Source organism: Gossypium hirsutum, chromosome D07 (assembly GCF_007990345.1).
Source record: "Gossypium hirsutum isolate 1008001.06 chromosome D07, Gossypium_hirsutum_v2.1, whole genome shotgun sequence".
Classification (NCBI taxonomy): domain Eukaryota; kingdom Viridiplantae; phylum Streptophyta; class Magnoliopsida; order Malvales; family Malvaceae; genus Gossypium; species Gossypium hirsutum.
Genome location: NC_053443.1, coordinates 2,318,232 through 2,331,029, shown reverse-complemented (window position 1 = coordinate 2,331,029; position 12,798 = coordinate 2,318,232). Strand labels below are relative to the sequence as shown.

Below are 12,798 nucleotides of genomic sequence, written 5' to 3'. Positions count from 1 at the left end.
CATTTTAAAAAATTAAAATATGCCACAAGTCAATGTAATATTTGTAAATTTAGTACTTTTATTTTTTAATTTTCAAATTTCTAAATTCAAGTTAAACAATTAAAATTATTATGTCATTGTTAGTAATGGAGATTTTTTAACTTCAATGCCGAGGTTAATAATATACTAATATTTTGAACCTGAATAAAAGGACTGAAATTAATTTAATTTATAAATTTTAAATATAGTCCATGTACTAATAATTAATGCCGAGGTTAATAATATACCAATATTTTGAGAAATTAATTAAATGTAATAACCCACATAAATATTTAAAACTTCGATGTAGTTTATTATTTTTCTATAGTTTACATTTATTATAGAATCTTCATACACGTACAAGAGTTCTAATAGACATATATTTTTAATCTCCAAAAGAAAACTCACTCCATATACTACTACATGTGATTATGATATGAAAGTGAAATAAACCTTAAAATATTAATATATTGTATGAATATATAATATATTAGCACCATATATAAATACTCACCGACGGAATCGATTGAGCCTTAATTCGATTGACATGAGTATTGTTGTCAATGCATGAGAATGTGGGTTTGAGTGTGTGCATTATCCTCCTATTTATGAGTTGGAAAGGGTTATGGGTAGTTTTAGGCATTGTGTCAAAAAAGAGCAAATATGATCAGAAATTATAATGAGATTATTCAAAAAAATAAATTTATATTTTTTAATTCGTGATAAAAAAATTTAATTTTTAAAAATTTGAGACCAAAATATCATTTTAAGCTAAATTTGGCCTTTAACCTTTAAAAAAATGGTCAAATTTGACAATCAACCTTTCAAAAAAGAGTTGAATTTTTTGTTTTTTTTTATTTGAAATACCGACAAAAATGTTAAATTTTTAAACATGACAACCCTTACGGTAATCTACGTGTATTTATTAATATATATATTCTTAATAGTGAACTAGTAGATATCATACATTACAATCATTATACTTTGGTTAATAATTTATTTATTAATATATTAATTATGGTTCCAACTATAATTATGGTTGGTGTTGCAATCACTTTTCATGAATTATTATAATTATGATTTATAAATTTATTTTAACACAATATATTTACTTATTAATATATAAATTGTAATAAAAAGTGGGAATTGTAATAAATTATCATAATTTTATGGAGATTGAGACTAAAAAATATTAAAGGAACTAAAACTATTAAAAAAAACAAATTTTATAATAAGGGCAATTGAGTAAAATGTACTTCTAGATAATTTTACATCCCGTTAACCAAACACTTGAATCTTACATTCAAGCCAAATGAACCAAATAAGATAGTCTCACATTCCACTCATAATATTACATTCTCATAATCGTATTACGAAAAGTAATCTAAAATTCAGCAAATCAAATATCCAAAAATTAAGTTAAGACATACATGTTGATTCTTATAAAAGAAAAAACAAGGCTGAAATAATAATATAAAAATCCCTCAACTTCAAGGCAAAGACAATAATTTTGTTTAAGAATTTCGGGGTCAAAGATAAATATATTGTGTTAAAAATATTTAAATTAAATTATATATTTTTAAGAGGAGACAAATTTTAAAAATTTTCATTTATCGAGACTTAAAATGCTTAAATTTAATATTTTAATTATTGGAGGGCCTTCTATAAATATTTCACCATTTGGCCAAAGGGGCCAAGGCCACCGCCTCTTCGCTACGCCTCTGCTCACCTTTGAATAAGTCCCCCTTTTGTTTTTTTTCCTCTGAATATGCTCTTAATTTTTAACGTAAACTAAAAATAAGCCATTAACTTTAGAATATAACAACATAAACCCCTAACTTTTAATTTATATCTAAATTAACCTTTAAAATAAACCAGCCTTTCATTTAAAATAAGGTTTACACTCAAATAAGGGCTTATATATTTTGATTTCTATTATGCAAGATTTTCAAAATCGATTTAGACAATTTGATCCGTGTTCAGTTTGATTTAATAAATTATTAAAAATTAAATATATTAAAATTAAAGAAAACTTGTTCAAACAGTTTTTAGCTTAATTCAATCAGTTCTAGTTTGTACTAGTTTTACGGGTCAATCAATCCAACTTTTATTTCAGACCAATACCATGATCGATTGATTCGATTCTGAAAAATTTTAATAAAATATTAATGATTGAATCTGTAACGTGTATTATGAAGCTTTAAATCCATCATTCCCATGAAGTGAAAGGAAATTATTATTGGGTTGACCAGAAAATATGATAGATTTTGTTCTTTGAAGGCAAGATTTAATGAAAGGTGGAGCAAAAAGAATAAAAATATAATTACTAGTTAAATCACCCAGTTCCAGTTGTATTAACTTATAACCCAAGTTAATTTATGACTTCATTAATTAACAAAAGCATCCACTAATTAAATGAGCTGGCTTTGATTATCAAAATCATTAATTTTGTACTTTCCTTAACACACAATGTCTATTTCAAGGCTTTAGCCTTCACTTTTTCTTAGATTAGACAAGTTTAACAAAATATTCATTATTTTTTCAGCCAATAAAATATCTAAAATTTTATATTTAAAAAAAAAAGAATCTAGGTAACTTGATATCCAGATTTAAAATTATAAAATTATTAAAAACAAAAATATTTTAAGAAATTCTATAATTTCAAATCAATACAACAAAATAGTGAAACTTTTAATTTAAAATAGTTTCTTAAACATATTTTAAATATATTCTACTAATTTTGTTTCTATAATTTCTTGAGATATTTTAATGAATATTCCATTATTTAAAACTAATAATTCGTTGTTTATACTATATTTAAATCTTTTATTAAATTTATGTCATAAGTCAACAGGTCATCAACTCAATTAAACAAAATAAATTATATTATTAATCAGCATGTATATCAAATTTTTACTGCTGACTAAACTCTTTCCAAGGTTAATATGATAGTGTTTACAAATTCAAATTCAAATTTAATATTTAATATTTTTATTTATTAAAATTAATAAACTTAACTATTTTTTTTAGTGTTTACATTATAGTATCATATATTATTAATTTAATTTAATTTGTTTGTGCTATAAATTACATAATATGTATTAAAATTTTAGAAAAGTCCTCCGAAAAAACTAAAATATCAATTAAACTTCTCATTAAAAAGTGCACTCAATTGAACCCTTTAAATCATGATTTCTACTAAATTAAACTCCTTAAATTCTTTTTTCCATCAAAGTCCTTGATGAGTCATCAATTTTTAACAGTACAAATGGATAAAATTTTTAACAAAAAAAAAAGAGACCAAAATGCTCTTTGAATTTAGGTACAAAGACTAATTTTCTTATTTTTAAGTAGAGGTAACAAATTTAGGAAAAAATTTCTCTCATTTAAAACTTTCACTTAATTCAACTTTAAATTTAATTAAAATTTAATGTAATCATCATATAAAAAATATTAATTGCAAAAAGAAAAATCTGTAACAAGTTGATTGATAAATATAGTTGATTTTTAAACACCAGCAAAATGATGAAACAACATACACCCCAAGTGGTTTCCAAATTTATACATACATACATACATACACATAAGTGTATATATATTTCATTTCTTTGCCCTTACTAAACTCAAAAATATTATAAACATCCAAATAATTCAACAATAAAACAGCACAGCATTGAAAAACAACAACATTACAGCCGAGATAGAGACTTGAACAGATAGAGATGAGGCCTTGGATGAATAGTAATAGTAATAAGGGTAAGGGTAAGGGTACTGGCGTGGTGTAGTAGGTGGCCCTTGACCTGATGGCTCATTGTAGAAGTACTTAAAAGGAGGTGGTGGACTGCCCTTGGAGGAAGGTGCCGGTGGAGATGGAGGCGGCCGTGGCGGAGATGGAGGTGGTGAGACTGATACCGATGGTGGTGGGGAGTGTTGGGGAGTTTGTGGTGACATTGGTGTGTAGTAAAAGTAAGGTACATCCGGTGGCGGCGTGTGATGAACCGACACCGAGGGCGGCGGAAACGACTTCAACGGTGGCGCAGGTGGTGGAGAACAAATGACAGGACATGTTGAACATTCACTGATGCATAGTAAACCGGCTGATGGTGTCCCAATTTCTTCCATTGATGTTACACTAGGAACCATGATCATCATCATCATCCCCATGAACCCTACTTTGAAAACCAATACAACCCATTTGCTTCCTTGGGATAATTGACCATTTGGAAACCTCATGTTCACCATTTTTTTTATCAACACAAAGGAAAAATGAAGACTATATGCACCAAGATAGGCAGGCCACTTAACCCTTTTACATGCGTGTGTATGGCTCTTTCTTAAAGCCTAGTTTTTAGATGCTTCAACAAAATTCTTTGCTTTCATCTGTGAAATACTTTTTTGGATTAAATTACAATGGAAAGTTAATTTGATTCAAATATCAGAAATACCCTTGCAAACTCACTTAACTTTCATAACATAAGACCTTGAAATTTTGGTTACCCTTCCAATATGAATATATTTACATTATACTGGAAATAGTAGTGTAGATTCTTTGGAAAAAAGAGTAGGATTTATGGTATAGACTTTCTTTTGGGATTGATTTTGAGTCTTAATTGATTGGATTTTAGTTCGGTTGGTATTAACATTGATGTCGGTGCAAGAAGATATAAATTTGAACAAATTAAAACGCGTTTATCCTCCTATTTAAAAGTTAAAAAAATATTATAGGTAATTCAAAACCTTGATCATAATTTTTTTGTCTTTTGTCTCTTTACGATGATTAAATATGATATTAAAAGAGGCAGACAATGGTGTAAAGACTATTGAATGCCATGATTAAACATTAGTGTTGATAATGTTTTTTATCTGTTAATATTTTGAAGGTTTGTATATATTTCATGGAAGGGGAATCCAATGTTATTTTATACCTTCCTCTTAACATAAGTTCACCTTTGTATCAATTCTCTCCTTACAATGTCACCCAATTAACACTTTATTCTTTGCTTGGTGCTTTGCTTTCGAAGGAGGGTTCTTGAATATCCTCCATCTCATTAGTTATGTTTGCAATCACAATAAATTTGTTGACATCCTCGAAAAAAAAAAGTTATTCAAACACATGCTCAAATTTTAAAGTTAAACATATTTGTTAGACTTGTTGAATTGAAATTTAGTCAGGGTGGATTAAAAGGTTGGAACGGTTGGATTCTTTTTGAATAATCACAATATAAGTTTTGATCATATCTGCTCTTTTTAACATAATGCCTAGAACTACCCATAGTCATTTCTCAACCCATAAATAGGAAGGTAATGCGCTTCAGCACACTTAAACCTATGTCCTTCTACATTGACAATAATACTTATGACAATCAAACTAAGACCCAATCGACAAACCTCGAGTAATTTACAACCCTCTAAACTCTTGCCCTCAAAAATTAAGGGAATAAAATAAATATTATAAGACCATATATATAATGTAAATCTGATTTTAAACTCAAGACTATTGTTGATTTGGACTAAAATATTTTATTATGTAAATCTGAATTTTAGGATTTGAAATTGGATTGAAATATTCCAACTACCCATACCTTGCGACGCCCTCTGCCAGCTCTCATCTCTATCTTGGCCTCGTTAAGAACAAAAAATAGAGGTTAGTAATTTGCGCAATTTAACTGTTGAGTTCAGAGCTAATTAACCCTCACTCTCGGCCTCACCAAACACCGCAAGCCACCATACTTCCTCACCATTTTTTTCATAATAAAAAGGAAAGGTATAATTCACGATTTGGCCCATAAAGCATACTTAATTTTTCTATTTTGGCACTTAATTCTTTTGTTCCAATTTTGTATTTAAAGTATCAATTTCTCTATTTTTAGTCCATTTTGTAACGGTCATTAAAAAAATCCGTTAGACAACTTTAGTTAATAAAAAAGCGTGATGTGACATATTTTGACCAATAAAAGATGTCACGTGACAAATAGATTTATTTAAAATAAAAAAATTTAAATTTAAATTTTAAAAAAATTATAATATTAGAATTCACGAGCAAATATTTAACCAATTTGATGTATGGGGTTATAAATATGTACTGTGGATATAAGCATTATATGGTGGATGTACCAACAACATTATTGAAGACATGATATTGTAATTGCTTAATTTAGACAAACATGGAGCTAGTTTACCAGCAAAATATTCTTCCAATTTCAATTAGAATTCACTTCAACCTATGGCATCTTCATCTTATGGAAAACAAAGAAATATCTTTGAAAAAACAAAAGGTATGAATTTGTGATGTTGATGAGTCACTTCCAATCTTTGGAGTTGGGTAGTTTGTTCCGGTTCTGAGTTGAAGTATAACTAAGATTTTCACAGTCAAAGTTTTTAGAATTGGATCGGTAATCGAATTGGTTAGGTCAATGAATTGTCAGTTTAACCGTTCAATTGGTTCGTTTGATTCAATTAGATAAATCATTGAAAATTCATTAAAAAAAATAAAAAATATATATATATTAAAAATCTGATTCAATCGATTTTTTGCCAAGTTCAACCAGTTTGTATTAATTTCTGAGTCAACCAGTCCAATCTGCCGGTCCAGTCCGGTTCAAACAATTTTGTTCCTAACTATCATCAAATGAACAAATTATTAAAGGGTAAACTACATTAGTGGTCACCCAACTATAAAATTTGTCCTTTTTTTTTATATCACCCAAATATCTTAGATTTTTGAGTGTTTCCTTTTTACGTTACTCACCTGGTAACCAAAAAAGACAAAATTAAATAAGTGAATGACAATTTTGTAACTTTTCATAATGACAAAAAAAGAAAACCACAGTTGAGTCATCTCTAATATAATTTTTCCATTATTAAATTATTATTTAGAAAACTCAGTATATTATAATTAAATTGCTTTATAATGTGAACGGTAAGAAGTAGTTGGACTGGAATGAATAGTGAATATAAATAGGTTTTCCTGGAATTTTGCCAAACCCAACAAATATTTGGAACTTCAATTTTGACCCTTCTTTAGAGTTTCATGCTTTCACACCATATAACTATTTTTGTACATTACCCATAGAGTTTTATGAATTTTATAATTTCGCAAACCGTATAATCATCTTTTAATATTTTACAAGCGAACTAAAAAAGAAAATCGGTATATCAAATAATAATCTTCTAATAAATAAATTGATATAATCAAATTAGGAGAGGAATGTGTATCACAAGATTTGATCTTTAATGCCACTGTATGGTACTCAGCCTCTCGCACCACGTATTCCCTTATTTTGACACAATATTTATTTCTTTAATAAGTGATGGGATTCGGGTCACATAAACTCTAACACGTACGTACATATATGTATTTAAATGTAAAAACATGTTTGATAATTGCTTTGAAAGAAACAAGGAAGCAGACTTTGTAGGTAGACTCATTCAACAACTACTACTGTTACTAAAATAACATGTTAATGTGTAAAATGAGAAAGCAGTGCTTTACTGATCAAGAAAAGGCTCTTAGAGGAGATACAACAAACACATGGAGGACTCCTTTATTTTTTTGGACTTTGCTTGCCTTTCCTTTTATTCAAAAACTGGGAAACTAAAGGGAAAAAGTAGCAGCAGAAAATGTTGAATTTGTTAACCTACATGGATCCACTGACCATTACTAAATCAAGTCAATTGCAGCATTAAGCCCCTAATCTTTTTGGAGGCTACTACTTTTCTACTAATTTTACTCTTTCCCTTGTTTTCAGCTGCCAAATCACATGCTCATCCATTAAATTAACCAACGTTTTGTTTTGTTTTATCGGTCTTGTTGTTTTAGTCCCTCTAGTTTACTAAAGTTTAGAATTTATTTGGCATGATTTGGGTTTTTTCTTTACAATTATAACATTATATTAATAAGTCTAAGTTTATATTATCATTAGTTGTTTGTCGTTAAAATGATGATATTATATTAACATTCATGTATGTTTTTTTTGACATAATGCTTAGAACTACCTATAACCCCTCCGCAACCTATAACTAGGAGGATAATGCATTTTAATACACTCGAACTCATGTCCTCCTGCATTGGCAACAATACCCATATCAATTGAGTTAAGACTCAATCAGCCATTTTAAAAGAAATTTTATGTCATCATTTTAACGAGGAACAATATTACCCATTTGAACTTACTAATAACATTATAAAAGTAGAAGAATCAAATATGCTCATATTAAAATAAAGAGATTAAATAAAAAAATTCAGATAAAAGGACTAAATCCATAATTAGGCATAGTTTATCTACGTTACATAATTGCAAAGATAATGAGGTTCTTTTTAATTATCAAATAAAAAAATTTAAAAATAGAATAACGTAAATATAAAATATGTGTATACGTAAATCTGCATGATTACCGGGGAGTTGTTGGATCAAAACGTCATCTATCCTTTATTCCAGGGCCTATACTTTTATGGAAATATAAAGATTCCCATGCAATTTTTTCCACTTTTATTTTTCTTTTTACATAATAACTTATTTGGCCCTCCAACTCTTAAAAAAAGCCATTTTAGTCATTCATTTAATTTTTTTACCTCTTTTAGCCCTTGAACTTCACTGACGTGGTATGACATTCACATGACCATCCACGTGTATGTTACATCATCAAAGTTAACAAACATTAACTTTTTCATTCATTTTGACAAATAGCAAAAGGAGAGCTTTCAATTGATGTAGGTGATACGAATAAAGAAAGTCATACAACAACGACTTCAACAATTCAATGATTTAAATGAAAATTTTTGAACAGTTCAATAATTACTTTTTATACTTTTTTGAAATTAAATGATCAAAATATAAATTTATTAATAGTTTCATGATTTTAGTTGTAATTTATCTAAAAAAAAGGGGTAAAAGAGAAAGGGAAAAGAAGAAATGAAAAGCAGGTAGACAAAAAGACATAAATTTCCACAAAATTAGACATTGGCATAAAAAATAATGTAAAGGAATCCATTGTTAAAAAGGGTCAATTGTCAATTTCAGCAAGCAAAGCATCTCTTGCTATACATGTTTCTTTCTGGGGATGATTATTGAGTACGTCATTGCCAATGACTCAAGTCTGCAACGTTTTCAATAGTTATAGTTAGTTGGATTAAATACATTTTTAAAATTTTAAAATAATAAAAAATATTCAATTGATTTTTAATTCGGTTCGCGAGCCAACAACCATGCAAATTCATTTATTTGTAGGTTATGATAAAAATCGGGGAAATCAAAAGTTATTCTAATTATAGTGTTCGGTTCGGCTTCAATTAAATTTTGAGTAAGTTATTATTTAAATTTATTTGATTCGATTTTCGATTTATAAGATAAGAGTTGTTGCAATCCAAACAAAATCCTATTTCTATTTAATTTATAAGTAGTTTTACTTTTTTTGTAATATTTTATATATAAATTAGTGAAAATAATTTCAAAAAGCATATTAAAAAATTTTAAATTTGCTTTAAAGAACTGATAAATCAGATCTTAATTACTTTTATGTCAAGATTTAATTATTTTATTTAAATTTTACACAATTTAGTTTTTATTTTTATTTTTATTTTTATTTTATAAAGGATCCTCAAGTATTTAGTTTTCTAACTATATAATTGAATAACAGTAAAAATAAAAAGTTTTCACATTAATGATAGCAACTGACGGTGAATGTCAAAATAGATATGCTAAAAGTATGCCAAATTAAAATCAAGGATTAAATTATAAAATTTAGTATAATAAAGGGACTAAAACTAGAATTTGACCAAGTCAAATGGAGGGTCTGCGACGCAAAGCAAAAGAAAGTTCACCAACCGCCCCACACCGACCGCCACCACTCCAAATCCATCATAAGTTGTAACGTTTGACTTTCTTTCTATCTAATTAATTAATTGATACCTCATTTTGTTTTTAATATATAATTAGTATAATGATAAATTTAGTTAAAATTTTTTGTCAATTTAATTTTGATTTTTTAAAATTTAATTTGATCATTAACATTTCAAAATAAATTAAATTGTTTTTTTAATGAAAACGACTAAACATTAACTTTTTAACAATGTTAGTGTGTGTTGCCATATTTAAAAATTTAATGTCTTAATCAGTATTTTCATTGAGAAAAACAAAATTTTAATTCTTTTTGAAAGGTTGATGGTCAAATTCGACTCCTTTTAAAAAGTTAAAGGTCAAAGCTAGCAAAAAATTAAGAGCCAATTTGACAATAGATGTAAATGTTAAGGGCTTAATTTGTCATTATGCCCATTTAATTTGGTATATGAATTGTGACAAAAGAACTCAAGTACCAAATTGAACATTAAAACAAAATTCAAGTATCAAAAATTATATTAACCTTAATTTAAATTTGTTAAATACTTTTTTTTATGAAAAATACATTCCTCGACTAAAATCAATGTCTATAAATGTTTCCATGGCCAAGACTAAATATCAAAATTGAGCTATTTTTTAATGTTTTTAATTTTAAAGAGTTTTACCTTTAAATAAGCAATGATACCTGATACATAACATATGCAATTATAATGTGCGGGTCATTTTTTTCATATTATTTTTTATTTAAATTTTAATATATGTGGGTTTTGTTCATATTTATTTTGATTTAGATTTTCAAGTACTTTATATTGAATTAATTTTAATTATGGATTTCATGTTAGTTTCATTCGTACTATTCGTTGTTTCATTTTGATTTACCAAAGTGTAGGGGCCCATCTTACACATTAACAATTTGTTAACCAATTCATTTAATGAAAATATTTATTCAAAACTCTTAAGTAGAATCTATAGTATCTTGACATGTTCTTTCCCATTTAATCTTTATGTGATCCATATACATCGTTTTCATCTCTTTGAACTATGGCATGCTTAAATCATCAATTTCCTTAATATCGTTTAAGGTAAGTTCACTAGAACATACACTATTAAAGCTCATTATCATGTGAAATTCTCTTTTGATTACCTATACATTTACCTAATTCTCTTACTTTTAGCCATCTATAGTAACATTTAAAGTTCATTAACAATATTTAACTCATTTTCGCCCATAGTAAACTCTAGTAAAACCAACTCGAGTACACGAGACTCCTCTACCACACCAATGAGCACTGAAGTGCGAAACTAGAAGATAGAACAAACATCCCTCCACCACACCAAAGAGCTCATAAGATCATAAACTACGCCACACCAAGATGCACATAAGTGCAAGGCCTAAAGGCGATATAAAGTGCACATAAGTGCGAAAACTTCGACAAAACTCCAACACGCTATAGCCCTTAATTGGGATGCCAACCGTATCCTAACATTTCACTAAGTCTACTAGGGCACTTTACAATTATAATTAACAAGTATCTAACAAAGCCATTAACAAACCCATGTACACACATCATATAAGGGCACCTTAGCATATTCATGTTCAAAATCATATTAATAAAGGGCTTTTGAGCATGTTCTTCTCCACATATGGGCACCATACGATCTTTTCATATACTTACTCATTTTCATATTTCTCTAGGCATTGTAAACATATCCATTTCATATAATAGCTCCCAAAAGCGAAAAGTCATATTTTCATTCTTCTTTATCTTTTACATATCAATTCTCGTATTTTAACATGATATCGACTAAAAACATAGATTCACCAATAAATCTTATTCATATTTTCACATTAATAATATAATTTTACATGTCAAACCATGCTTATTAACACTTTCATAACAATTAATATCTCCATATCATATTTTTGTTTTACAAAACGTTTCTTAACTAACAATTCCAATATAACACATTATGGAGTTATTTCATATCCTTTAAACCATGAAATTTGTATATGTTTATTACAAATTTCCATCCATATTTATCACTTATATTTTTACCTAATTCATATAAACTTTAATATAAAATAAATAAGAGTATCCAAGGTACTTTAGCTTAATGGATGCTTTAAAACACTTAATCAAGCTTCCATGAACTCCACTCTATCATCATTCAAGCTTATAATTTCCATAAATCATCATCTCCTTATTTTCATACAACAAAAATGCATTCAAAACTAAATATAAATTTCTTCTAAGCTTTCTCATTACAAATCATAGCAAATATCAAACTAACATAGGTGTAGGAAATCATTTCTTATCTTATTAGAGTTTTCTCACTCAAGCCATGAATTATCCCACTAACACCCATGAAACCCTAGGCTTCCATGGTTGAAATTAATGAAGGAAATGAGCTTAGGGGTTGGTTTCATCAAGATTTCAACATTATCTCATGGTGGGTAATGGAAATTTTGAGAGAACATGGGGAAATAAGAAAGGAGATGAAGAAGAAGAACAATGGCTACTGCTACTAACTGGAAAAGAAGAGAAAATGAGGCTGATGAGGGTTCTCGTCCCCTACAAAAATATCAACATGTGGGTAATTTCCTTAATACGGGGTTCCCACTGTCTAAAATAATTTCGGATACTAAATATCATATTTAAATATTATTTCCATCATAAATGTCTCAAAAATTGAGCAAATTACCCTTTATGGCAAAATTACCATATTCCCCCCTTTTATCTTTTTTAATGATTTTTTTTTGTCAAAACTCGATACTTAGACCAATTCAAGATCATAAATCATAATAAATATTTAATATAAGTCATTGAGTGGTGAGAATTACAGTTTTTCGCTTTTTATGGTGAAAATGTGAAATTTATAATTTAATCCTTAAACTTTTCAAATTTTACAATTTGATCCTTTTGTCACATTTCCACTTCTAAAT

At 27.9% G+C, this 12,798-nt stretch overlaps 1 protein-coding gene across 1 annotated transcript; it reads right to left on the bottom strand.

The window, feature by feature from the left end:
- Positions 1 to 3,669: 3,669 nt before the first annotated feature.
- Positions 3,670 to 4,260, bottom strand: LOC107955985 (leucine-rich repeat extensin-like protein 3). Its single transcript, XM_016891750.2, has one exon. It carries the CDS (start codon positions 4,258 to 4,260, stop codon positions 3,670 to 3,672), a length of 591 nt encoding a protein of 196 aa, XP_016747239.2.
- Between the last annotated feature and the right edge of the window lie 8,538 nt (positions 4,261 to 12,798).

Coding starts and splice junctions, on each gene's coding strand:
- LOC107955985 (XM_016891750.2), bottom strand. CDS start 4,260: ATGGTGAACATGAGGTTTCCAAATGGTCAATTATCCCAAGGAAGCAAA.